Raw genomic sequence first — 27,023 nt, 5'->3', positions numbered from 1 at the left:
TAATAATTTCAATTATTAATACATTTATATACTAACTATATGTTTCTACTCTGAATTGCCATAGTGGACTTGCAGAAGCCCAGAGAGGCTGGACAGTGTCTATGTTCACTGGGGAAGAGTGGACAGACCTGGTGGGCTGTGACTATGTGCTGGATCTCATTGGGAAAAATGAAGCTCTTAACCTTATGTCAGGTTCAAAGAAGGATTACCTTTTCGATTCTGATAATGGCATGTAAGTTATGCAGCATTTTAAAGCTCAGCATTTCATCAAGGAATTGTTCTTTTACCAAACACATGTACTTGAAAATGGACACAGAAGCTTCTTATACTTAAAATAACAAAAGTAAATGTTAATTATATATGTAATAATAAGGCCAGCTTGTAGAACAGGAAAATGAAAAAGAATCTTCTGACTACAGAAATTGCAAAGAAAATAATTATCATTCAAAAAGGGTGAGTCAGAGCCTGTCAGGCCTTTTCCTTGAATATTTAACTATGTAATTGTATGACTATGTTATGATTTCTCTCTGTCAGGTCAGTCAGTGATTTCCAAGGTAGCCTAATCCCACCTGCTCCAAATATCCAAGCTCCAAGCCTTCCTTTTCCCAAAAATTATTCACCTGAAGCCACTCCTTTATATTCTGTCCACAAAGGTAAGCAACCTTCTGTGCTGTGGTGTACTGTATATCTAGGCAGCTGACTAATGTCTGGCAATTTTCTCTTTTTCTAAAGTTACAAACTTTAAGTCCTGGAAGTTAGAGTCTAGTAAGTGATCAAGGTACTGTTGTTGGTGTAGTTTTGACTTGAAATAACTCTCTTACTAACTTGCTGGAAAACCTTATAACTGGTCCAGACATTTGTGCTAATCTGAAGACCCATTTGTCTCTAATTGTTCATCGTCAGAACATTTAGTTCATTAGCACTGCATATGGTAATACTGACTACTAGCTGTTACTGAAGGGGCAACTTAACTGCAGCTCCATTCTGCATGAAGGGGTACTGAGTTTTTAGGTGTATTTGCATAAAATGTGAAAGCAGCTATTGTTATCCTTGGATCTGTCTGTCCACATGAGACCACTCAGCTTCCAGTGGACTGATTTGTTGAAATTTGGTACAGTCATTCTTCAAAGAGCTTTGCTGGGAAATAGAAGTATCTCAAGTAGAGTGCTTTTTTAAATAAAACATTTTGAAATTTCAAAAACATGAAACCTCATTTTGTAACATCAATCGTCGAAAGGTATTGAGTATCATTACATTTCACTAATAGTGGTGTATGGAATACAAAATGTTGGTGTCATGACATCCCACTATTCAAAATGATATATCAATTGATGCAATTTTTACCTCGCTTGAGAAATCTGGTATTTGTGAAAGCTATTTGAGGTACACTAAACTTTTTTGGGATTGTTTTTCTAATTGCAATACTGTATATAATATTGTAAAATACTATTTTGAAACCTGTACTTGATGTCCCCTCCTAATACATGTAATTACATTCTACTGTTGTTATTTTGAATTTGACTCATTGTTACAAAAGCATTTAGTAAACAAAACTTGGATACATTTGTCTTTGAAGTGTAAAAACAAAAATCTGAAATGCTGCAACTTTCAAAGCAGTCCCGAGCACACCAGAATGTTATGCCAGGCACACATTTTGTAAGTTGTTCTTGCTGTATCTATAGAGTTGTATCTGTAAGGTTCACATACTTTATGTCACAGAGATTAGAAATATTTTGCAAGACATGTCTAAAACAGTGTTAATTTTTCTCTGCAGATTCACCATCTAGACGATGTCCTCCGGCTGAGTATGACTCATTTGTAGATAACCTTTTTGATCCTGTCTTGGACCGTGGAAGCTCTGTTAAGTATAGCCATTAACACAGACATGGGGAATGCTGATGAATGTCACTGAAAGACATATAAAACTTTTTTATTAGCGATTTACAACATTACTTGGTTTGTGCAAGCTTTTATAATCTTAAAACTGGTTTATTGTGAACTTGAACCTTGCAGGCTTTTTTGACCTGCACATAATTATGCGGGGTGTCTGTGTGTGTATTTCCATTTATACTTGGGATGTAGTCTTGCACTAGTGTGAAAACTCAACTGGGTATGGGCATTTGTTATGTGAAGTAATCACAAGCTACTCATACCTGCTCTTATTGATAAGATACTGATTACAAAAGCATCATTTTGTTTATGTATTAAAGTTTATAATTTTCAAAATATGCAGTAACTCACTTTAAATTGTAACAATTGTTCACTTGATGTTTACACATTTGATTCAGGAAATAATTCAGTAATTTAAAGTATCAATGTGTAATTCGTTTAGGTGTTCTGTTTAGCTGCATGTGTGAACACTCAAAACTGCTTCAGATCTCAAACGTGACTATAGAGCTTAACGGAATGAAGTAACAGCCCAAATCCGAGCTGGATCAGGAAAGACTAATCAGGAATAATGCAATCTACAATCCAGTTTGTAGTTCATATTACTCTGTTTAAAACTAATTGTTTTAAATTAAAATAATACTTCTCCAATTTTGTAAACTTCATTATTACGTTGTTATACTAAAAAATAACAGCCTACATGCATTTTAATTTTCTCGTTGAGTGTTAACTCTGCACCACAGGTTGATGACAACTTTGTTATGATACAAGTCAATAATCCCAGAATAGTTAGTTAAGTAGACTGCCAAGATGTGGAAAAAAGAATCTTTAAAACTAGGTTGTGAATATCAGTTTTGAATGTTATTGGTAGTTTTTTATTTTGTTCATTTTTTCACATTTTTTTTCCAGTTGGAAGTTGATAAACATATCCATGTTCCACAGATTACTAACCGATTGTTGTCATACTCAACGTACCTTAGGATTCATAATCAAGAAATGGCAGCCCTGTAGCAAATATTATTTATCTCCTCATAAACGTTCACTGTATTAGTGATAGTCATCTATGTGTTTTGTTCTCCTTTTTCTTGAATGTCTTTAGCATTTTAGTTATCCCTCATTCATTATTCATATAAGAATGTATAAATCCATAATGACAATCAAATTCAAAGTTATTTACTTATGAATTAAGGGTAGAGATGCTACAGTAAGCAGTGGAGGTTAAAAAGTTGCTTTATTTGGTGCTGTGACTATATTTGCATTATTTAAAAAAAAAAGGATTATACTCCAAGTACATTAAAGTTAAAACAGATGTTTCTTAGAAGTGAAGCATTTTATTATTTAATGTTCAAGTCCCATTTATAAAAAATATTAATTGTAGGAGATGGAGAGGGTCAGTATGCTGTCTCGAAGGATGAAAGGAGGTGGTGGAGTGGGTCCCATGCAGTCAGGCCCATTTTCTGCCACAGGTAAAAATTAATACATAAATAATAATAATAATATATGGTGTTAAGAACAAGTCGTTGTCTCTTTGGCATTGGACTGGAATTTGCAAGGTTGTTAATTAAATCTTCACTGCTGACTCTCTGTGTGACCCTGGTCAAGTCACCTCAGGATTTAGGCTTAAGGAAACAACTCTACCTCTGACATTGATAGGCCATGGCCTTCACTGTTGAAGGGCTCTGTATACATCTCCATAGGAATTATAAAGAATATATTTTGTTATCTGTCTTAGAGCAGTATTATTACCTAGAATCGTTTGTTTTATAACATGTTTCCCTGCTGATCAAGTTAATAGTCAGTTTTGAATATGTAATATGTTTTTGGCATTTTAACCATAGAATTTGACTATTAAGCTGGTCTCTTTTTAACAGTCTTGAATTAACAGATACAAACAATTCTTCCTTAGTTTTTCACTTTGTTTGTTGTAACCCTTTTGATGTACAGTAGTTGTTATAATTAGTGCATAAAACACTTTGGGCAACCTTTGTGCATTTAAATGTGTTGTATAAAATACATGTTGTCAAAGCCAGGCAACGTAGGTCTGAGATAGAATAACTTTATTTTACACTTTTTTTTTTTTTTGCACAGGAGTTCCAATGATGCAGAGCTACCCAATGGGTAAGAATTATTTTTTTCTAGCAAATAATTAATAATGAAAAAGGGTAAGTGAAATTCAAATATTTTTTGCTTTGTACTGTACTTTTTTTTTTTAATATACAGGCATGCCAGGTATGGCACAGATGCCCTCCTACCCCACAATGCCTTTAATGGGAGGAATGATGCCAGTTATGCCTAACATGCCAGTAATGTCACCAATGGGCACCATTCCATGTAAGTTAACATGTTCTTAATTCTTTAAACATTAGTGGTAAAGCATCTAGTCTTAGATCAATTTGTTACAAAGGTAGGCTACTGGACTTAAGGGACTGTTCAGTTTTATCACTCAGGGGAGCGCTTATTTCAGAACAAATACTACATTGGAAACTTTCAAGCACGGTTTACTAGAGAATGAGCAGCTTAACATATTGCAAATGTCTTACCCAGGGGTGCCCAATGCGTCGATCGCGATCGACCGGTAGATTACAAAGGTAGTGCCGGTAGATCGCGTTGCATTAAAATTTTTTTTTTTTTTAAACGTTAGTCTATCATATTTCCTCCCTATGGCATTTGCCTATTGATTGACATACAGAGCGGCCAGTCTGAGATCTCTTTTCTTCTAACACACTGGTCATCCCGCGCGCACGATCAAACGCACGAGCTACTGCAAGACTCCAGCTATCTAAGTGATCTAGTTAGCCTTCCAATTTACTGTATATAGACAAAAGAAGGGATTACAAAAAAATTGTTTGGGGAGGGTGCGGGCTGGATGTGGAATTGGAAGAGGATTTTTTTGCCACAATGTCACAATCGAAGTGCGTTTGTCTGACGTCAGAGGTTCGATCTCCGATGAGGGGTGCAGTGGAGTGTGCATGCCCGATGAGCCCAAAATAGGGTGAAGCACGTGTCGCGTACTCTTTGCATTATTTGACAGTGAAACTACGTAACATTCTATGATCTGCATCTCGCAACTGAAGAGGGCACCGTGGCGGATGTTTGCCGACTTGCAGTACAACCACACGCATTACCTGGTAGGTAACCACCCATCTAATCAGATTGTGATTCAGACTTTAAATGCTATGTGTATATATATATATATATATATATATATATATATATATATATATATATATATATATATATATATATATATATATATATGTACAGTATGTGTGTGTGTGTGTGTATATATATGTATATAATCTAATTTTTAATGTGGGTAGATCATTTCGACCTGGTCATTTTAAAAGTAACTCGCAAGCCGAAAATGTGTGGGCACCCCTGGTCTAACTATATAAAATAAATATATAATATAAAATCCCATCATGGATTAAACCAAGGCACTTGTGCTTACCTGCTTGCCCCAGAGTTGACAGTCTCAGCTGAGTTGAAGATCTTTTCTAAACCAGAGGGATAGTGCTGTTGCTATATGCAAAAGTGATGCTGTCACGAAAATAATTATCTGTCAGCATTATAATAGAGATATGCTAAATGGCTGCGAGACATGGACGCTATTCAGTGACCTGAGATGAAGACTGGACTCCTTTGGTACTGTGTCTCTTCGGAGAATCCTTGGGTACCACTGATTTGACTTTGTGTTGCTCATGGAGTCCCAAATGAGGCACATTACCTGCACTGTGAGGGAGCGTCAGTTACGGCACTACAGCCATGTGGTGTGATTACTCAAGGATGATCCATCTCATAAGATCCTTATTGTTGAGGACCCGAGTGGCTAGTAGACCAAGATGAGATGCTCACGTAACACCTGGCTGCAGCAGATAGAGGGTCATTCCCAGAGGGTGACACTGGACCGTGTGTCTGCCTGGAGGGTTGCTGACCAGGATCTCGAGCTGTTTCATCGTATGGTGGGTGTGGCAACACGCAGTACCAGTGCATTCTCTCCAACCTGACCTGACCTGATTATAATGAGCTGTTTTATTCAACTGTGTTAATTAGACGTGTGCCAAAAATAAAGAAGAAAAAAAGTTACACATTTCACATCAAAAAAGGGTTTGTGAAAACTTTATAGAAAAACACGCCAGAATTTGTAGTTTGCTGGATTTCCTTTTACGATCTTTTGCATATTACAACAAAGCACCTTGGCTCTGTTCCTGTACTTGTTGTTAATTTTTATTGCATTGATTGGTTTGTATATTGGACATAATATTGTTTGCTATATGAAATGCCTTATGATAATGAATACAGATAAAAGGAGATATTTTTGCATATTCACCTCCTTTGTGTTCCAGTGCACATCTGTTGTATTGAATTAATCTCTTTGTTTCTCTGAATTTTAATAAATGCGTAAGTTATGAAGAAATATAACCTAATTATTCTATTTGAATTCAGCAATGATGATGCCTGCAGCCAATCCTGTCGTCCCAGCCCTCAGTCCCCAGGAGGTGGCAGCACAACAACAAGCTTTTATAAACCAGCAAGCTGCTATTCTGGTATTTATTTCTCCTGATTAATGTTATGTAGGCTTCTTTTGAAGACTATCACCAAAGTGAGCAAGCAAGCTAGAAATACAGATTCCTTGTGTCAAACCAAGATATGAAGCTGAAAAGTGAAGGCATACAGAAATCATTTGACAGTAAGAGGTGATAGAACTTCTTAGTCATCGTTATTTAAGTAAATAAAGTGTGATTAGGTACAGAAGAAATACTCTAAATATGGGTAAGATATGCTAACTGCAAGAGAAAGGGAGTAAGGTTTGGGGAATCATTCAAATGTGTGTAGGAGAGCCTAACAAACTGTTTTCAATAGTTTGATGGATTATGAGTCAAAGGGGTAAGAGAATACTCGCCAAATGTTGCATAATGTAGATCTGAAACTGTGAGATGGCCAGTATTACAAAATCTCAGGTGTTTTATAAGTGTATGCTGACTGCCAGCAAGGATTCTAGAGGGTTACAATTCACAGTTATGAATAATGGCGGAAGAATATAGTGTAGTGGTATAGTGTAGTGGAGGAATTAATAATATGAAATTATTTTCCCAAATTTACAGGCTCAGCAAATGACACTCCAGGCCTTGACACTATCTCAACAGCAGCAGCAAAATCAGATTGAAAACAAAGCTCCCCCTGTGGCTCCCAAACCAAACATTTCTCCAAAAACACCACCTAGCCATCAAGAGCCATCTTCCGGTCCTGCTTCAATGCAGAACTCTGTGCCCAAAACAATCCCACCCAGAACCCCATCAATTCAGGTAATGTATACCTCCTTCCTTTGTTTTCACAGAAAACTCTTTTAGGTTTAAAACATTTAAATTCCTGAAAAACGTCCATGCAAGCATTATTTGGTATAGCTGCCAGTACTTGCAATCTGGACGCCTGTTTAATTCCCAGCTGGAGTTGACTTCTGTGTGTTGCTCTCTTAATCCATTGCAAGACCCACATTCTTTGGGGCTGTTTAAAGTGTACCATTAAACAGATATCGGGCACTGACAAACACGGGACCAACATACAACATCCACACAGAAAGCACCACACCTTGGTATCAAGAAGTGGCATCCATTGCTGTCTAAATTAAAAGACACAGTTTCATCAAATGTTGCAAAAGAAACTCTCATTTAGTATTCTGCAGTAGCTCAATACTTCTGAGTTTGTTTATAAAAGAATTCTTTACACAAAATATAATGACTGCATTTTAGTGTAAAGTTTATGCAGGGTGCCTTAATATATCTGAGCCACCTGACAAAAGATAGGTTGATTGTTTATAATAATTTGCAAGACTGAATATCTAATGTACATCAAGTGGTGTACATTACATTACATTACATGCCCATCAAAGTTTATCCAGGGTGACCGTTTGATTTTAAACATTTGCAAGAATGTCTATCTAATATGCATCAAATGTAATGTTGGAAATCCTCTTCAGAGCTTACAACAGTGGCATGATGTATTTGTAAGGCTTACAGTAAAAATTCTAACACCCGGGCTTCTAACTAAAGCGGGTGGGGTTCCCCTAGTGTCTAGGCCATTGTACTATAAATAACAAGGCTATTGGTTCATTCTCCATCCCTAAATCTCTGGTTGACCTTCCATGAGGCTTTTCTTCTATTCATGTTCATATTTTAGGAACATAGGAGACAATTTTGTTGTACTGTATCTGCACTAGTACTTTGAAACACTGCTTTTTGACAACTAGAGGTGCACATAAAACATTATAAAAATTTATCCATTTCTGTGATTTTTTTTTTCCCCCCTGAGAATGAACAGTTGCTTTCTATTTTTTTACAGGACAATTGTGAGGAAAAAGTTCAAGATTGCAAGCCGATGGAATCATTTCAAGAGAAGATGGAGTTTTTTCAAAAAATTGGTTAGTTTCTGTCATCCTTGCATCGCATGAGAAAGTATGAACAGTTGAAATGTCTAAAAATCAGTGCTTTTTATTCTAATTATGTCATTCAAATCCATTCAGTACTTAAGGCCAAATTATAAATAGTTTCTAAAGCTTTCATCGTTCAAGGTAAGGATCATTTTGAGTTAGCCACTTCAAATTATGATTCTTTCATAAACATATTCCAATCCAGGCTGTAACCCATCTTTTCCAAAATTGTTTACAACTTTGCCTGTAATGGCAAAAAGCAGACGGGGCTATCTAGGGGAGATGAACCTGCGCAGTATGAGTAGTAACTTCAACAGGCTTTAATTTACATTAATTTAAAGCACAGAGTGAAACCCTCTTGAACACGTCTTGATGTGAATCCCTGAGTGCTTCATAATGAGACGCACCTTTGTTTTCTGATTGTATGTCATGAAAAATTTGGGGGGTAATAAGTTATCAGAAGGTAAGGCTGAAAGTTTGTATTTTCAATTAGCAATTTCATTTGGCTAGTTTCTGATTCTTCATTTTGTTTTCTGATTAAATGTTAATTTTCTGCAGATAATCTAGTGAGAAGTCAAGCAAAATGACACCTTTTATTGGCTAACTAAAAATGTTTGTAGCTAGCCAATAAAAGGTGTCATTTTGTGGCTAACACGGTACAACACCTTAATACTGCAGATAATCTAAAAATTTCAAATGTTATATATTTTATTTAAACATTGATTCATTAATTTAAGAATTTAATACTTATCCTGTCAATGCTTAGTACTCTAGGTCTTTTTTTTGTGCCAGACAATATTTTAGTCAGTGAATAATTTCTTGAGATAATATAAAAATTATTCCACCTTTAAAATGAAGAAAATTACCTATTATCTAGCATTGTTTTCTTGCTGAAAATAGAACAAAAAGTACAGACTAATCTTATTTTTTAATTAAGATTACAGTAATCAACATTTCATGACATAAATGTTTATTGTTAAATATTAGTAAAATGTTAAATCATTACAACTCTTAATTTAATTAACTTGTCAGATATTTGATACAACTGCTCCTGTGCTATTATACAGTACTAGCCAACCCGCGGCGTACCATACGCCGCATAATCAGCCCGGTTTTTTAATAATTTTTAAGCACAGGGAGAAAATTTTACATTTGCAAAATCAGTAATGTAATAAATCAGCAAGAAAAGCAACATTGTAACAATGCACGGAACGAACCAACACACAATCGTCCGTGCGGCGTAGCGAGGTGGGAGGGGGGTGTGCACAAAGTGCAGGAGCATCTAAGAAGACGCATGTTTGTCGCGGATACGAATTGCTGTATGTAGCGTGTACAACACTTTGCTATGCTGCACGCAGTCGTGCGTCGTAACCGAAAACTCGTTTTTTAAAGACTGCTCACTTCATTGTGTTTTAACCTCAGTTGTAAAGGAATGTTTTAATGATCCCATGGGATACCCCTCGCAAACAGTTTTACACGCTGGATATGGCGATTCACCTCCGCGAGAAACATGACTCTATGAACAGTCAACATGTGGGAGGGGGGTGTGTACAAAGGGTAGGGACGAAAACAGTGGGAGCGTATGAGGCGCACTTAGTGGCAATTCCACAGTTTGCAGCCCGAATGGGGTTCAACGGCTTACCCACGCCTAGACACACGCTCAGTCTCATGCATAATTATTTATTGAATGGTAAACACTTCTGGAAAGACACGGTTGTCTAAAACAGGTTAGTGTGAGAATACAACAGTAAGTGAATGAAAAGATGGAACTCTGGAGAGAGCAAAATACAACACAATAGTGAACCTGCGGCATAACAAATGCCACATAATTATTTATTGATGGTTGAACACTTCTGGAAAGACACAGGGACACCCCTCGCAAACTGTTCTACACGCCGCATACAGCGATTCACATCTGCGACAAACAAACTGTTTTACACACTGCGTACAGCGAATCGCATCCGCGACATGATTTTTCCTAGATGGTCCTGTCGCGCCCACCCTCGCACTCGAAGCATACACACTGCCTGCTCATGTGCCTGGTTGCAAGCCGCGTCCAGCCTCGTTCTCGAAGCATACACACCGCCTGGTCATTTGTCCGCTCGCAAGAGAAACTCACGGAGAGATGCCCACCAGCTGCCTGTGTGTGTGCCTCTGTCTGTCTCTGGCGCGGCTTTCTCTTGCGCTGCCTCTGTGTGAACCGGTCAGGCACAGAGAAGGTCAGCTGCTGACAGAGCGTCTCGACTGTTGCAGGGCCTGCATTGGTGAAGAAGGTGAGACGGTAATGAAACAGAGGCACAGGGCTTATTGGTTTTTAAAGGCTGATTCCTTCATTGTGCTTTAACCTCAGTTGTAAAGGATTGTTTTAAGGATCCCATGGGATACCCCTCGCAAACCGTTTCACACGCTGCATATGGCGATTCACCTCCGCGAGAAACATGCCTCTATGAACAGTCAGCGTGGGTCGGAGGTACATGGCATTAACCTGACCTGCACTGCATGACGCCATTTTTTCTGTGTCGTCGCGTCCGAGTTGGTGGGCTCGGCCCTGCGAGTTGTCGTCGTATCCAATGGTCTTGGAGTTGGTGGGCGTGGCTCCTTCCTGTGTGCGCCGTAGGTGTCTCACTTGTCGGCGGCTTAGTGAATTCACGCCTTTTCATGGTTGTCTTGCCTTAGTGAATTATATATATAGATTTTTAAGTTTTAAGTGAATAGTAGTTATATACTTACCAACCAATCAGAATTGTGATGACTATAGTAACCAAGCACATGTGTGTATCAAGGATGTTCCTTGCCTTAATCACATGGCATAGCTTTAGTACCATGTGCACATTTGTGTAAATTCTCCTAATGTCAAATGATAGACAACCTGACATGTTCTGCTTATCTTAAGAAAACCACCTTAGTGTCAGATTTTGCCATGTAGTTTGGCACAGATTTAATACTTTTTAGTGATGCACTCTGGGTCAGACTGTTGCTCTGTGCCTTACTTAGTGAAGATCGCTATACAGAAATAGACTAAGTTAAAATGTACTTAATAGACCATGTGGTGTTACCAATTGGAGTTTCAGTACAAATAATTAATCAAAATTAAAATCTGATACATTGAATTTAACTTGGGGATGCTCATTCAAATGAAACATCAATACTAACATAAAGCATAAGAGGAACACTAATCCTTATTCTCCAGCAGATGCACAAATACTGTACTTTCATTATGACAAATATCAGGGCAGCAGGTCCTATGGCATTAATCATGTTTTTGGAAGAGGTATTATAGACATCAGTTTAGTTTGGAAAATTTTACCTGCTGAAGTTAGGGATGAAAAAGTCTGAAAAACAGGAGCAAGTTGACAGTTTAGGACTTTAGTATCTATGTGAAAATAAGGTCAGATTGAGGTGTTTTGCTGCTGTTCTTTATGCTAAGAAGCCAGTGCAGATGTCATGTCTGAGAAACACTGGAGTAACACTGTTTTAAACAAACAGGAACGTTGTGAAGCAGAAATGATTCGAAAATGATCTTAAAGAAGCCTCTTTCCTGGCACATACATGTGTTTTGATTTTGCAAAGGACAGTAGACCTAACAAGTGCTTTTCTGTCTTTTCATACATTAATATACAATGTTTTTTTTTTCATGTTTGGCTACTTTTAAAGAAAAATTCACAGTTTGAAGTAGCTATGAATTTAAAAAGTGTACTTTTTAATTACCAGGTTCTCAGGAAGTTCATGTGAAGAAGCTAAACCCGCCATCTAAAATTCAGCTTCCTAAAGGAGATAATCCTGTCACAGATGTGGGATCCCATCTGAATTACACAGAAGAGACACAAGCAAATGATGAGGCAGCAGGTAATGACAATGTAGCACTTAACCAAATGCCTTTATACATATTGGATTTTAGGTAGTCCTATTAAAAAAGGAAAATTGTTTTAGATAATAGGCAAAACAACAGCATTATGGTTCAATAGTTGGTGCAGCAGGGCTTGATTTCCAGCTAGGTCACTAATGTTATTTAAGTGCATACATACAGTAGGTTTCTTTCCACATACCACCATCTCATCATGGACTGTAATGGTCCATTTAGGCTCAAGTACCCTAACTCTGGTCTTAACAGAATTGGCTCAAGATTCTTTCAGCCCCATAAATGGGAAAAACAGGTTCAGAGAATGTCATCTGGTGACTGAGGAATAAAACCATTTGTCTTGCCGGTCTATATTCTCTTCTAAAGTACTGTGGAAGAATGTTCATCAAGAATAGCACTATATAAAGTAAGGGCTGATTACCAGGTGTCATATCATGGAAACTGAATCTATGAGGAGGAATCATTTACAAAAAGATGTTTGACCATCTCAGAATGTATCAGTAGTTCTATCAGTTAAAATGAATGTTATGCTTGTTATATAGCTCATTTTCAATGACTGTGGCAAGTGTTCAAATACTACTACAGTATATAGGCAGTGTGGAATAGTGTCTAAGATGGTGTGGTGGACCTTCTACCTCAAGGTCGCTGATTATTCACTGCATGTGACTCGCTGTGTCACCATAGTAAACAATGCGAAAGGGCTTCCATAATAATAATAATAATAATAATAATCTATCCATCCATCCTCTTCCGCTTATCCGAGATCGGGACGCGGGGTAGCAGCTTAAGCAGAGATGCCCAGACTTCCCTTTCCCCGGCCACTTCTTCTAGCTCTTCCAGGGGAATCCCGAGGTGTTCCCAGGCCAGCCGATAGACATAGTCCCTCCAGTGTGTCCTGGGTCTTCCCTGGGGCCTCCTCCCAATTGGACGTGCCAACACCTCACCAGGGAGGCGTCCAGGAGGCATCCTGATCAGATGCCCGAGCCGCCTCATCTGACTCCTCTTTACTCTGAGCCCCTCCCGGATGACTGAGCTTCTCGCCCTGTCTTTAAGCGAAAGCCCAGACACCCTGCGGAGAAAACTCATTTCAACTGCTAGTATTCGCGATCTTGTTCTTTCGCCCACTACATATAGCTCATGACGATAGGTAAGCATAGGAACATAGATCGACTGGTAAATTGAGAGCTTTGCCTTACGGCTCAGCTCCTTTTTCACCACGACAGGCCGATGCAGAGCCCGCATCACTGTGGATGCCGCACCGATCCGCCTGTCAATCTCGCGCTCCATTCTTCCCTCACTTGTGAACAAAACCCCGAGATACTTGAACTCCTCCACTTGGGACAGGATCTCGCTCCCAACCTGAGGGGACACTCCACCCTTTTCTGGCTGAGGACCATGGTCTCGGATTTGGAGGTGCCGATTCCCATCCCAGCCGCTTCACACTCGGCTGCGAACCGATCCAGTGAGAGCTGAAGATTACAGCCTGATGAAGCAAACAGGAGAACATCATCTGCAAAAAGCAGTGACCCAATCCTGAGCCTACCAAACCGCACCCCCTCAACGCCCTGGCTGCATCTAGAAATTCTGTCCGTTAAAGTTATGAACAGAATCGGTGACAAAGGGCAGCCTTGGTGGAGTCCAACTCTCACCGGAAACGGGTTTGACTTACTGCCAGCATTGCGGACCAAGCTCTGACACCGGTTGTACAGGGACTGAACAGCCCTTATCAGGGGGTCCGGTAACCCATACTCCCGGAGCACCCCCCACAGGATTCCCCGAGGGACACGGTCAAATGCCTTTTCCAAATCCACAAAACACATGTAGACTGGTTGGGCAAACTCCCATGCACCCCCCAGGATTCTGCTAAGGGTGTAGAGCTGGTCCACTGTTCCGCGACCAGGACGAAAATCACAATGTTCCTCTTGAATCCGAGGTTCAACTGTCTGACGGACCCTCCTCTCCAGGACCCCTGAATAGACTTTTCCAGGGAGGCTGAGGAGTGTGATCCCTCTGTAGTTGGAACACACCCTACAGTCCCCCTTCTTAAAGAGGGGGACCACCACCCCAGTCTGCCCATCCAGAGGCACTGTCCCTGATGTCCATGCGATGTTGCAGAGGCGTGTCAACCAACAACATCCAGTTCTACAACATCCAGAGCCTTCAGGAACTCGGGGCGTATCTCATCCACCCCTGGGGCCCTGCCAACAAGGAGGTTTTTGACCACCTCGGTGACCATAATCCCAGAGATGGGGGAGTCCAACTCTGAGCCCCCAAGCTCTGCTTCCTTATTGGAAGGCATGTTAGTGGGATGAGGAGGTCTTCGAAGTTCTCCCCCCACCGACCCACAACGTCCCAAGTCGAGGTCAGCAGTGCACCATCCCCACCATATACAGTGTTGACACTACACTGCTTGCCCCACCTGAGACGCCGGATGGTTGACCAGAATGTTATCGAAGCCATCTGGAAGTCGTTCTCCATGGCCTCCCCAAACTCCTCCCACGCCTGAGTTTTGCCTCAGCAACCACCGAAGCCGCATTCCGCTTGGCCTGCCGGTACCTATTAGCTGCCTCCAGAGTCCCACAGGACAAAAGGGTCCTGTAGGACTCCTTCTTCAGCTTGACAGCATCCCTCACCGCCTGTGTCCACCAACAGGTTCGGGGATTGCCACCACGACAGGCCACCACCTTACAGCCACAGCTCCGGTCAGCCTCCTCAACAGTAGAGGCACGAGAACATGGCCAATTCGGACTCGATGTCCCCCACCTCCCTCGGGACGTGGTTGAAGTTCTGCCGGAGTTGGGAGTTGAAGCTACTTCTGACAGGGGACTCTGCCAGCCATTCCCAGCAGAGCCTCACAACACGTTTGGGCCTACCAGGCCTGACCGGCATCCTCCCCCACCATCGAAGCCAACTCACCACCAGATGGTGATCACTTGACAGATCCGCCCCTCTCTTCACCCCGAGTGTCTAAGACATGTGGCTGCAAGTCCGACGACACAACGACAAAGTCGATCATTGAACTGAGGCCTAGGGTGTCCTGGTGCCAAGTGCACATATGAACACCCCTATGCTTGAACATGGTGTTTGTTATGGACAAACCGTGACGAACACAGAAGTCCAATAACAAAACACCGTTCGGGTTCAGATCAGGGGGGCCATTTCTCCCAATCATGCCCTTCCAGGTCTCACTGTCATTGCCCACGTAAGCATTTAAATCTCCCAACAGAATGAGGGAGTCCCCAGAAGGTAAGCCCTCTAACACCCCCACCAGGGACTCCAAAAAGGGTGGGTACTCTAAACTGCAGTTCGGCGCATACGCATAAACAGTTAGCACCCGTCCCCCCACCTGAAGGCGGAGGGAGGCTACCCTCTCGTCCACCGAGGTAAACCCCAATGTATAGGCTCCAAGTTGGGGGGCAATAAGTATGCCCACACCTGCCCGGCGCCTCTCACCGGGGGAAACTCCAGAGTGTTAGAGAGTCCAGCCCATCTCAAGGAGATTGGTTCCAGAGTCCAAATTGTGCGTCGAGGTGAGCCCGACTATATCTAGCTGGAACCACTCGACCTTGTGCACTAGCTCAGGCTCCTTCCCCTTCAGAGAGGTGACATTCCACGTCCCAAGAGCCAGCTTCTGTAGCCGAGGATCGGACCACCAAGGTCCCCGCCTTCGGCCACCACCCAACTCACACTGCACCTGACCTCCTTGGCCCCTCCCATAGGTGGTGAGCCCATGGGGGAAAAAAAAATCTATGCATACAAATAATTGTATTTTAATTCTTATAAAGATCAATCTGATTAAAAACATGCTACAGTATATATACTGTAGAACTGGCTGATTGTGCGTGTGTGTTTTAACTGAAATGTGATGTATTTTTCAATTTACAACTGATAACTTTTTCGTTTCCTTTTAGGAAATGCTACCAGACAGAAAACTGAGGAGGAAAAAGAAGAGATTGTAAATAAGAAAGGGGACCAAAGCCCTGATGCTCACACACCTTTCAGGTCCACTTCTCCAGTTGATAATAATAAAGGTGAACCAACTCGTGAAATCCGGGACATCATCAAACAGTACCAAAGTCGACCGGCCCCTGACCTACAACCTTATAAACCTGTACGGTAAGCACCTTAATAAATAACCTACACCAATTTTTTTTGCTTATTTCAGGTGTAAATAAGTTATTTTTAGTAAAATATTCCATAGCAGAAAATGGAATGCATTTAGTCAAGACACTTGGAAAGAACTAAGGAAAAAATGGAAAAGCACATTGACTTTTAGGTTTTTTTTTCACATTTAGAGGAGTGTGATGTCTGCGTATTAATATTTCTGCATTTCTATCAAAGGATTCCTGCCAAAGTGTTTATAAAGAAAAATGACCCAAAAGAGGAAGCCCTGGCAATTTTAAGCATACAAGGCCCAGCTATGCCCCCAGAGGTAAGCCAGAAAGTAAGGAAGGTGGCACTGAGACAAAATTGTGCAAATTCTTAAGTGTAGAAGTACAGCTGTATTGATTAAAATAACAAAAAAAAAATGCAGACTAATGATGTATTTTTGAAGCACTGAAGTAATTAAAAATTCTCTTTTAATGTTGATTTAAAAATAAAATTTGCAACAATTCATTTTTTAACTCCTTTGCAATCACAAAAATGTGTTCACCAAGCTTTCAGTCATATTCATTTGTCATTCAGTATATTGAAAGCCACAAAATCCATTCATTTTCAAGTGACCAGGCAAGGAATAAAACCCAGGTCCTGAAGCCGTGAGACAGCAGTGTCTATAATTGCTTATGTAGAGCACTTCTTAATCAAATGGCTTAAAGCACTTATTTTACTATTTTACCAAATTTCATTTTATTTATGATTAAGGTTGAGAGCTTGCACTGATACAGTGCATTGCGGCACCCACCACACAATTCATGGTATAGTTTACAAAAAAATGGACTGAGTTGATGTTGGTGTCTGCTAAATTATGGTGACGAAAGGAGTAAGACAGAAGCCTTCCCCCTTGATAATCTGCAAGACGTTTGAGACAAATTGGTGTCAACATGGGCTGCCATCCTGAGCCTATGTCTAGGCAAATTTAGGCTGTTCTGAGTGCAAATCTGGTGTCCAATTCACTGTTGTTAGAGTACATCATACAATAGCACATGGTCTGAATAGCCACTTTAATAGGTACTAATATTCGTTTTCAGTTGTGCTTTGAATTCAGCGGTTAGTTCACTTCATATATACCGTTGGTTAGCATTCACAGATGCCTACATTTTTCTTTAGATGGTTACCTACTCCTGATAGATGTGTAATGCTTTGGTCAATAGGAGGCTTCTGTTCCTGATAAACTGCTACACTAAAAGCCACATAAATCTTTAGTGTATCCACTCACTGAACTGCATGAACATGGAAAAAAAAAACATTGTTTACTTTTTATGAAAGAGGTCAGTGATTGAACAGAGAGCGGTGTCTAATAAACTGGCCACTCAGTATATAACTATTTGTAATAGGTCATAAGTGATCATATTATTGTGCTACTGCAATTGTAAGGATTTGTTTTAATAATTGTTCCCTGGTGTTAGCACTAAATTACATGACACTATTCTTTCAGGTCTTTTATTATTGGTTATTTACTTGGCCATTTACCAACTAAGACCACCTTAACTCTTAAGTATGTCAAAAGTGCTTTAATTAGAGCTGATTTTTTCAGTAGCTTAATTATAATTGGTTCAAGTTCACCAAATTGTTGGGTTCTGAAATTAAAATAATCTAATTTTCTTAATTGCTTTTCCTGGTGGTTGTATTCTATGTTTTCTTGATAACTGAATTCTCCATTATATACTATAGTGTTTCTCTTCTATGCAGTTACCTGGCAGTTTTACCATTGAGATCAGAGCAACTTGAACATTGGCACTTGACCACATGAAACTGAAAAATGTCGATCATAAGGCAATGAATTAATTTGAGCTAGTTCACAATGTATCAATTGCCTGCTTCATTTTTTTTCAGAAGGTAATGTCAATGCCTCCTACTATGCCTAAAGTAGAGGAAAAGAAGCACAAGCCAGTCCGTCTACCAAATCCGGTTGTCCCACCACCTCCACCCCCACCCCTGAAGTCTGCTGGTAGGGGCCCCAGATCCATTTCTAGCAGCATGCAACAGAAACAACGCTCTCTAGCTGATCTTTTCAATCAGACTCCTGTGGCACATCCATCTTCTATACGGAAACAACCCTCTGTAGCAAATCCTCCTGCTCCTCTACCACCTGCTCCTCCAAAATCATCTCCTCAACCTTTGTTTCCTCCTCCACCATCCAAAACAGCTGCTGTTGAAAGTAAGCGATCACCTTTATTTACTAGATACCTAGAACAACCCCACTTTTCACAGATTGTTTCAAAGAAATATGGTGATACCAAATTCCTTTATAAAACGGACTGCACTGTACATGAACAGTTGATATTCATTATGTGTAAAGCTACAGTCTTGTATGATTGCTTGATGAAGTCAAGTGTTTATCTGTTGTCTTTTAGCAGTACATTTGCCTTTGTGCCTTGATTTCCTCATGTCTTCTAATTACCACATAAGTGTTTGCAAATGTCAAAATTTTGGAAGTAGTTGATAATACGAGCATAATACGCTTATGGTTGTAATTCACCCTGTTTTGTGCAAAGTAGCAACATTTTATATTTTGTGTCCCTTTTTAGAGAAACAGTGGAAAAAGTATTTGCCCCTTCTCTATTGTCTGTATTATTGCAAATTTGAGTGTTTTCAAGTCTTCAATCAAAGAAAATGAGCTATTAAGTGAATAGCATCTGAGTGAAGAAATAACATTTTCAACTCCTATTATCACTCATAGAATTAAGTTATTCAATTGTAGCTGGCACTGGGAGAACAAAATAATTGTGTAAAATATTTACAATAAAACAGAAAATCGGAAAGGGGTAAATACTTTTTCACGGCACTGTATGTATAATTAAGGCTTTACTGTTGGTCTTCAGCTGTCTCAATCAGACCAAACGTAAAATCAAAATCGGCCAATTTTTGGTAACTGTTAATATCAGCTTGCAAGTTTCTGAGAAATAAACAACATTTAATGTATAGAACTTACAAATGAAAGAAATTAATATTATGAATGACACAACAACTGTTCCCTACGGCGCATGTGCAGTCACAGGGCCTTTTGATAGGCAAAGCCTGCCGACCTTGATTCAACTAATATATATAATATCAATATTTATGATCCTCAGACTGTGCTCCAGTTGATGACTGCAATATAAAAACACAGCTACACAAGTTGTCATCCAGTGTCTACTTCTCCTACAATAATAAGCCCTCCAGGTTATTTCTTCGCAAAGAGGTAAGCCATTATATTAATGTATGGGTATATTGGATATACAGAAATTGTGCAGTAGTCAGAAACATATACTGTTTTTCAATTTTATGGCTATGATACTTTTATTAAGTGGAAAAGAGACCGAAAGCTCAAAAACAAAACGATTAAAATTAGGTTAAAATCGTAAGACATTTTAGCAACCTAAAATAGTGAAAGGAAGTCCATAAAAAGCATTTGTAGTATGGGAGGCATTAACCCTCATGGCAGCCCCCTAAACCCAGAATAAATGGCTAGAAATATCAAAATGTGCATACAATAATATTGTTTTTATTATAAATACAAACAAATTTGACTAACTCAGTCCCAACCTCAAAGTATCACCAAAGAAAATTCACCTCCAATCTCTCTCCTTGTTTTTCTATTACACTCCTTTTTACTTGTCGTCCTTTCTCTTGCCAGTGGGTCTTTGGTGTTAAAACTCCTCCTGGAGTCCGTTTCAGCTATGACCAAAATCACTTCCAGGATCATGGATGAGTCTACAGTGTCACAGAGTCACCACATCACAGTGTTATGTTGTGACCTTTGAGGCCATTGCACACCAGAGCTTTCTTAGCATTTAGCGGGCCTGGTGTCTTAATCTTGTGATGGCCTCACTCATCCAGTTCAGGGATTGCTCTTGATTAAGGAGAAACTGACCCCACTTCTCCTGCCCAGGGACATGAGTTGCCCTCTGCCAAGGGGATATTCTCTCTTTCTTCTAAACATCTCTAGGATGACTCCCTCTCTCTTAGGAGGGTCCCATGATTCTCCCTTTTTTAACTACTTGCGTTCTGTTATGGTCCTGTATGATCCATTCCTGCTTGGCAACCTCTTGCTTAACTGAAACCCCGTCAAAATGTGCATCCAGATTAAATCTAGTCCATTATGTGCAGGTTGGTACCAACATCCTTGAATTGTCTGAATAGCAGAGGCAGAGAGAAAACCCATTTGAAACATAATTATTCAGTTACATTGCAAATCACTTTTTTGTTTTATTTTGTTGACACTTAAGCGTATGAGTTTTCATTGGGTACTAAGTTTTCCTCCTGCCTTACCATATATACAGTATCAGTCATCTTCATCCAAAATTCTTGAAAAACCAGTTGATAGGTGACTGAGGAGGGCCAGCATGCATGAGAGCACCAGGTAATGGACGGTTAGCTAGGATACGCTTCAGTTTATCTGGTGACACACCCTGAATTGGAACAAGTGGAAACTAGAGAATGTATAGTTGAATTTATATTTTTTCTTCATTGTTTTCTGCCATCTTGAAAATGACAGATATTTTTTTTTTATAAAATTGTAAAAGTGGATTTCCTAATGAGAACAATCTGAGCTGACATACTATCAAAAAAAGGGGGTCTCAAAATAAAAGGTATCCTGTGAATGCATTTTACAATAAATGTTGGTTATTTCATAATGTTCAGCTATATATAAATAAACATTAAAATGTATTTTATCAGGTATTTTACCCCAGGGAGAAGTTTAATTACCCCTATATCCTGTCCCTTCTGTGTGAGCAGGTAGGTGCTATTTCCTATAAATTTTCTTTTCTAACAGTACCCTCACTTTTGATGCCCAGTGTGACAACCTCGATTCTTACATTTGGGAACACATTTAGCAGATAATTTATTGTTGGTTATTTAGATGAATGATGAGATATAGATATCATTGTGTGCTTTGCAGTACTTTGGCAATCAGTAGTACAATTATTTTTTATGCTATAAAATGACATGACCACATCTGTGGGGTTGACATCAATAAACATTTAAACAATGCCATTTCTCTGTTTTCATTAGGTCATGAGAGACACCTATTCTGATGCCTGCTTTCGCATTACTCGAGAAGAACGTCGCAAGATGAGAGATCTGCTGGGTAAGAGCACGCTAAACCTAACTAGTTTCAAAAGAATGGTCTTGCTGTACTCGCATGACTAAAAGAGGCAACATCACATTATTTTTTGAAGTTGGGGCTTAAGGTAGCTGCTTCTTCCTTGAGTGTAGCTTTCATTTTATTTATTTTTTTCCATTCAATTTATAAGCCAGTTATAATTTTTCTAAAACTGATTTGTGGTGTACTATAACTTATTCTTGTTGACTTTTTACTAAGTGTTATTTCTTTCAAACACACTTTCATATGTAGCTCAGTTTCATGTGGGGACCAGTATGAAGACTGTCCCAGATGAGAGTATTAAGAGGAGGATTGTCCTGGCAGCACGGGATAACTGGGCCAACTACTTCACCCGCCTGTTCCCTGTAATTGTAAGAACATCTGTTCCAAATGTATACAAAGTCTGGATGTATTCTCTTTTCCGTTCTCTTTCTGGGCTGCAATTTGAAATGCAACTAAAATGCAAGTGTTTAATTTTAAGATAGAAAAATGTCTTTCTGTCAGCAACTAACATAACCTAATTTTTTGTTTAATGTAAATCCTTCACATAATAACTCTCAGAAAACATTAAACAACTGACTCAATAATGAAAGGAACGATCACATAAGACAGGCAGTATATCCTGTGAATCATCAATGAGAAAAGAGCAAATCAAGGGTTTATTTTTTGCATCAGACTTTAAATTTAAACAGCTGAAGAGTCTCATCTGTACTAACTGTTTATTTACCAATTTAAAACTAGTATTTTTTTTTCTTAACTATTGAATTGTGCTAGCAATAGCTTCACAGTGAGGCACGAGCTGCAGTGGTTAGGTACTCTGGGAGCAGTTACTGCTTTGTTTAATAAAAATATAATCTAAAATGTATATGTGTGCATGTGTATTTATATGCAGTGTAAAACCTGTGGGAGGGGAAAAAAGTCTTGGAAATGATAGGTTAAGATGATTGTTTGCTATTTCAGGTAGCAAATGGGACAGACCAACAAGTACTGGGAGTCTCCCATCGAGGAATTCGGCTACTGAGAGTGACAGAGGCGAGTGGCATGAACACCAAACACTTAAAAATTTTACGCAGTTATAGGTACAGTAAGGATTTTAATATTTTTGCATAGATTGAATCGCTACTAATATATTTTTGTGATACTTTTGTTTTTAGGGTAACACCATGGTATTTTTTTCTCTACATTATTACTAAAAACCTTAACAGTTACTTTATTGACTATGCAATTATTAAAGTCTTTGCTAATTACTTATTTAAAATTTACTCCTGTAAACTAGAAACATTTCCACATCTCTCCAGCCTCCTTCCTGGTCAAACCAAATTAAAGGTTTGGATTATATTTCACTTTAATTCCCTTGTTATTCAAAAGAATAATACTATACATCTTGTATAGATTTCTTATTATTAAATAGTTTTGAATCACTCATCCATCAACCAATTTTCTGTATCAGCTGTATTTCTACTTCCACTGATGTGTACATAAAAGTACATACATTTTTTAATTGAGATGAAATAGCTGTTTTGAAACATTGTAATAATTAAACATTGATGTGGCTCAACACTATATTAAACCACAGTGTTTGAGTCCAACAAATTTCACCATTCAAAATTCCGTAGTTTACATTTTTGCCTTTCCTTGGAAATAGTATGCTAATTTAGATGAATTGGCTATTGGGAAAAGCTTTTGTGCCAAAGCCATTCTGTGTTTGTAATATGAAATTTTCTAGTGTTCCTAATAAATTACTATCTGTTTGGTTTATTATAGCCCCTAAGTACTTCTTTTTAAGAGATTAAACAAGCTTGTCTCAGTATTTTACTTTTTGTCTAATGGCAGGCAAATGCAAAAGGTACGCTCGGCACAGGTAGGATGTGGGTATTGACACCTGGATAAGTGAAAGGTGCAGGAGCGTCTTCCACTTTTCAGGCAGGAAGTTAACTGCCTGTACCTCTTCTGGGTTATATATATATATATATAAAATAAATAATATATATATAATATACTGTATATATAAATATTTCATGTATCTGGCGTAAACCTTAATGGATGTCCATGTGTCCCTGGGAAAAGCTGTCCCTCTTGGACACAGTAAAGTCTTGCTAGTATCTGGTCTCCTCAGTGTATTTCTCAGTGTTTCTGACCTGGACAGAAACGGATGGCCGGTCAAACTCTGTCTGTATTTGTATATACTTGTCTGTAGTCTGTTGTACACGGTCTTTTAAATTAATGGCCTTTTCCATTTATGTTTTGTTTCTCTAGTTTTGCTGATATCCTGTCAGTAGAACTGTGTGATAAATGCACTTTGGAATTCACCTTTAAAAGTGACCAGCTTCAGGTAGACTCCACACAGGCTTGGAAAATCAAAGAAATGGTTGAACTCTTTTTGTCTGAACTTCGTAAGGTAGGAAGAGACGTGTCAGTTTTAATTTTTTTTAATAAGAGGGATAATTTTTCTAAATGGGCAGCATGCTTAGACAATATTTTGTGCTTTTTCCATCCTATTCCAGAAGAGTTGACTAATCAGGTTAAAAGATGTTTAGATGAAATTTCTAATCATTAATTCGAATACATTTATATTGATTTCACTGTTAGAGTTATTCTTGACTTTCCAAGCTAAAAGAAAATGGTCACAGGTTAAGCATTCATTAATAAACCATGTTAGATGTAAAAAATATAGTAAACATAGTTCACATACTGCACATACAAGCATAACACTTCTCAAATTAAAAAAAAGTAAACAAGCGTAATGGATGCTAATATTGTAAATTGTTTTGATATGCTGTAGTTGTCTGACAAATGTATCAAAATGAAATGGGAAAGTGTAGAAGACATGGATGTAGGTGGTGATAGTAACATGAAAAGGAATGGGTCTCATCCTAAGGGTAGCTAGGACTCATAAATAAAGACATGAGTTGGGATGTACAACTTGTTAACCTTTAAACTGGAATTGATGTTCCCTTGCTATTATACATGCTCATTTTGTGTAAAAAATAAATAAATAAATCCAACATTTTATTTACTGAGTGAATTTCTGTATAATAAAAAAAAACATGCATATTGTCTAAAAAGGCCAAATCTACCCAACCACTGGCTATAAATGCACAAACTGGATTGGTGTTATCTGTGAAGCTATAGTAATACATGATGTTTTTTTGTAGTTGAGCTTACACATAACTGTAAATAAATACAACATTGTAAACATTTATGTTCCAGATTAAATTAGGCCCAACTGAGCACTTGGCACCGCTTCTGCACAGTAATATGTAAATTTTAACTAAATAACATTACTGTTAAGGGTGCAGTTTTTATACTACTGTACTTTATGGGTGCCAATTACAATGTGTAATTTAAGATGGGTTGTTCACCAACATATGCACAAAAATTACTAGAACCATTACTCAGCACATTGGTAAACCATTTCTACATCTCTCTTACTGCTAGGATTCTGATCATGTCATAGCCTTGAAGAGCTTTGTCACTGATGACAAGAGCTTACTGTCATTCCGAAAGGGAGATATCATCAGGATGCTGCACATTAATGGCCTGCAGCCAGGTAAGGTTTCTATGTTTATTTATAAACATGTAATTTAAATGATTTCTGGGGTGATTTGTTTAATCATAAAAGCAGGCTGTGGTGCACATAGAGTCCACAAAATTTGATGATCATTTCAGATTTTGTTTGCAAGCAACATTTATTTAGAAGTCCAAGTTCAGAATGCCCTTTTTTGCACTTATATCTGCCTTTTGCCATGTGTTTTGGGTCATTGTAAAACTGGAAAGTGAATATACAGAGTCCTAGAGCACTCGGTGACTGGTAGGTATCTTTGTCAGGAGTTCTCTTTAGTTTGCTGTATTCATTTTGCCTTCTATCTTCAGATGCCTTTAAATCTTTAAACACTCCATCATCATTTCTACAATAAGGATGGTGTTCTCAAGATGACCTGTTTTATGCCAGCATAACACTGCATATTTTAGGTTAATGTTAATCTCATCAGACTAATGTGGCACTGGGAATATAGCAAGAGTTTCTTTAGAATAAATTAATTTAATAAGGTAACATTTTCACCTAAGGCCCTAGTCAGCTCTATGTTCTGTAAAAATAAGGAAACAACTCTTTTTGGCCTCTCATCTAGTAAGAATATTCATGATGTGTTTCATTTATTAACAGGTTGGCACTTTGGTTCTATTGGTGGCCGCTCAGGGCTATTTCCTTCAGGATTAACCCAACCTACAGCACCACCTGATTATTATGGTATGCATCTTGATCGCCGTGAAGAACTCCGGAGAAGCAGAAGATCAGAATATATTAAAGAGCAAGAGAGAGAGCCTGAACAAACAAAGGTTTGTACAGCAGTTTCAAATTGGTCTGGACAGTTCTTTTTAAAATATAAACATTAAATTGCTGTCTTCTATCAAAAGGTCTCTAAATAAACACAATCAGACAGTCTCTCCATTGCAAACATATATTTTAATTGATTTCTATCATCACTATATTCTATACAAAATAAGGTTAATTTATTATTCTTAATTTTTTCATGTGTTGTAAAGTTGTGATTTTTTTCCATCTTACAATATTGATGATCATAATAGTCTGAATGCTCTCTTGCTATGGATAAACTTCAGGTAACTTAGCCAACAGCACCATTTAAACAATAATATGTGAATGAGATGTACAGATTATTATAGAGATTGTACAAGCAAATGATATTACAAATGCATTTGTTACAGACTTTAACATTATACTACATAACATTTATTTTTTATTAGCCATTGTTCTGTCACTGCGCAGTTTCTTCTTCAGTCATTTGCAGGAGGCATTATTAAATCAATGTTGCAAATGTTTGATACATGTTACTTCTTGCTGCTAAAATTCATTGTGAGGGAGTGCTTGACTGGTATGAGACCAGTGTATAGTGCATGGCAAGCATAAGCCCCACAGGACACTCCTAGGATGGAGAGACAGAGAACCACACTGGCAGCTGGAAAGTCCTGTAGATGTTAGTGTGGCAATTAGGGGTCTTCTAGAGGTGTAATCGGAGGTATAATGTATCTGTTTTAACAGAAACCTTTTTTTATAACAAACACATTAATAGTTAATTAGACGCACACACGTTTCTTATCTATTAAAACACTTGACGACACTTAAGTTAATTTGATAGCACCTCTCTGGCCTGAACCAATGAAAAGTACAGCTTCTTTCTCTCTCTCTGTTACATCGTAACAATGAGTAAAAAGTGCCATCTACAGTACATTCTGGGGAAACTACATATACACACATGCTTATTTATTGACTTTTTATGTTGTATTGGTAAGACCTCTGATAGCAACAACATGAAAAATGCTTACATTTCATAATATTGATAAAGTACAAAGAAAGCTGGATCTGTTACTGGTTCAGGATCTTAAATCCAATATAATGTGTATAAAGCTGGTCAAAATAGTGTCTAAACATGTTACTGAAAATGCTGATATAGTCCTTGTATATCTGAATACTCATAAATCAGAGTTTCCATCTTGCAGTGATGAATTACAAAGGTAATATTGCTGAAGATCATTTTGTTGCTTAAACATAACTAATGAAAAAGCAATATTTAAGGAAGTGACAA

General features: G+C 38.5%; 1 protein-coding gene across 1 annotated transcript in view; it reads left to right on the top strand.

The window, feature by feature from the left end:
- Positions 1–27,023, top strand: part of myo15b (myosin XVB) — a 61,154-nt gene that overhangs the window by 16,051 nt on the left and 18,080 nt on the right. Inside the window, exons 9-29 of the mRNA XM_039740350.1 lie at positions 65–232; positions 535–653; positions 1,775–1,860; positions 3,266–3,353; positions 3,976–4,005; positions 4,108–4,218; positions 6,334–6,434; positions 6,993–7,193; positions 8,227–8,305; positions 12,026–12,160; positions 16,085–16,289; positions 16,515–16,605; positions 18,168–18,492; positions 19,406–19,515; positions 20,994–21,053; positions 21,330–21,405; positions 21,673–21,791; positions 22,381–22,499; positions 23,677–23,818; positions 24,859–24,970; positions 25,586–25,758. Of these exons, the coding sequence (XP_039596284.1) occupies positions 65–232; positions 535–653; positions 1,775–1,860; positions 3,266–3,353; positions 3,976–4,005; positions 4,108–4,218; positions 6,334–6,434; positions 6,993–7,193; positions 8,227–8,305; positions 12,026–12,160; positions 16,085–16,289; positions 16,515–16,605; positions 18,168–18,492; positions 19,406–19,515; positions 20,994–21,053; positions 21,330–21,405; positions 21,673–21,791; positions 22,381–22,499; positions 23,677–23,818; positions 24,859–24,970; positions 25,586–25,758 (2,650 nt within the window). The remainder of the gene's footprint in view (positions 1–64; positions 233–534; positions 654–1,774; positions 1,861–3,265; positions 3,354–3,975; positions 4,006–4,107; positions 4,219–6,333; positions 6,435–6,992; positions 7,194–8,226; positions 8,306–12,025; positions 12,161–16,084; positions 16,290–16,514; positions 16,606–18,167; positions 18,493–19,405; positions 19,516–20,993; positions 21,054–21,329; positions 21,406–21,672; positions 21,792–22,380; positions 22,500–23,676; positions 23,819–24,858; positions 24,971–25,585; positions 25,759–27,023) is intronic.

This window comes from Polypterus senegalus, chromosome 17 (assembly GCF_016835505.1).
Source record: "Polypterus senegalus isolate Bchr_013 chromosome 17, ASM1683550v1, whole genome shotgun sequence".
NCBI classification, from domain to species: domain Eukaryota; kingdom Metazoa; phylum Chordata; class Cladistia; order Polypteriformes; family Polypteridae; genus Polypterus; species Polypterus senegalus.
The sequence above is the reverse complement of the archived record's forward strand: the minus strand, read 5'-3'. Positions and strand labels throughout refer to the sequence as shown.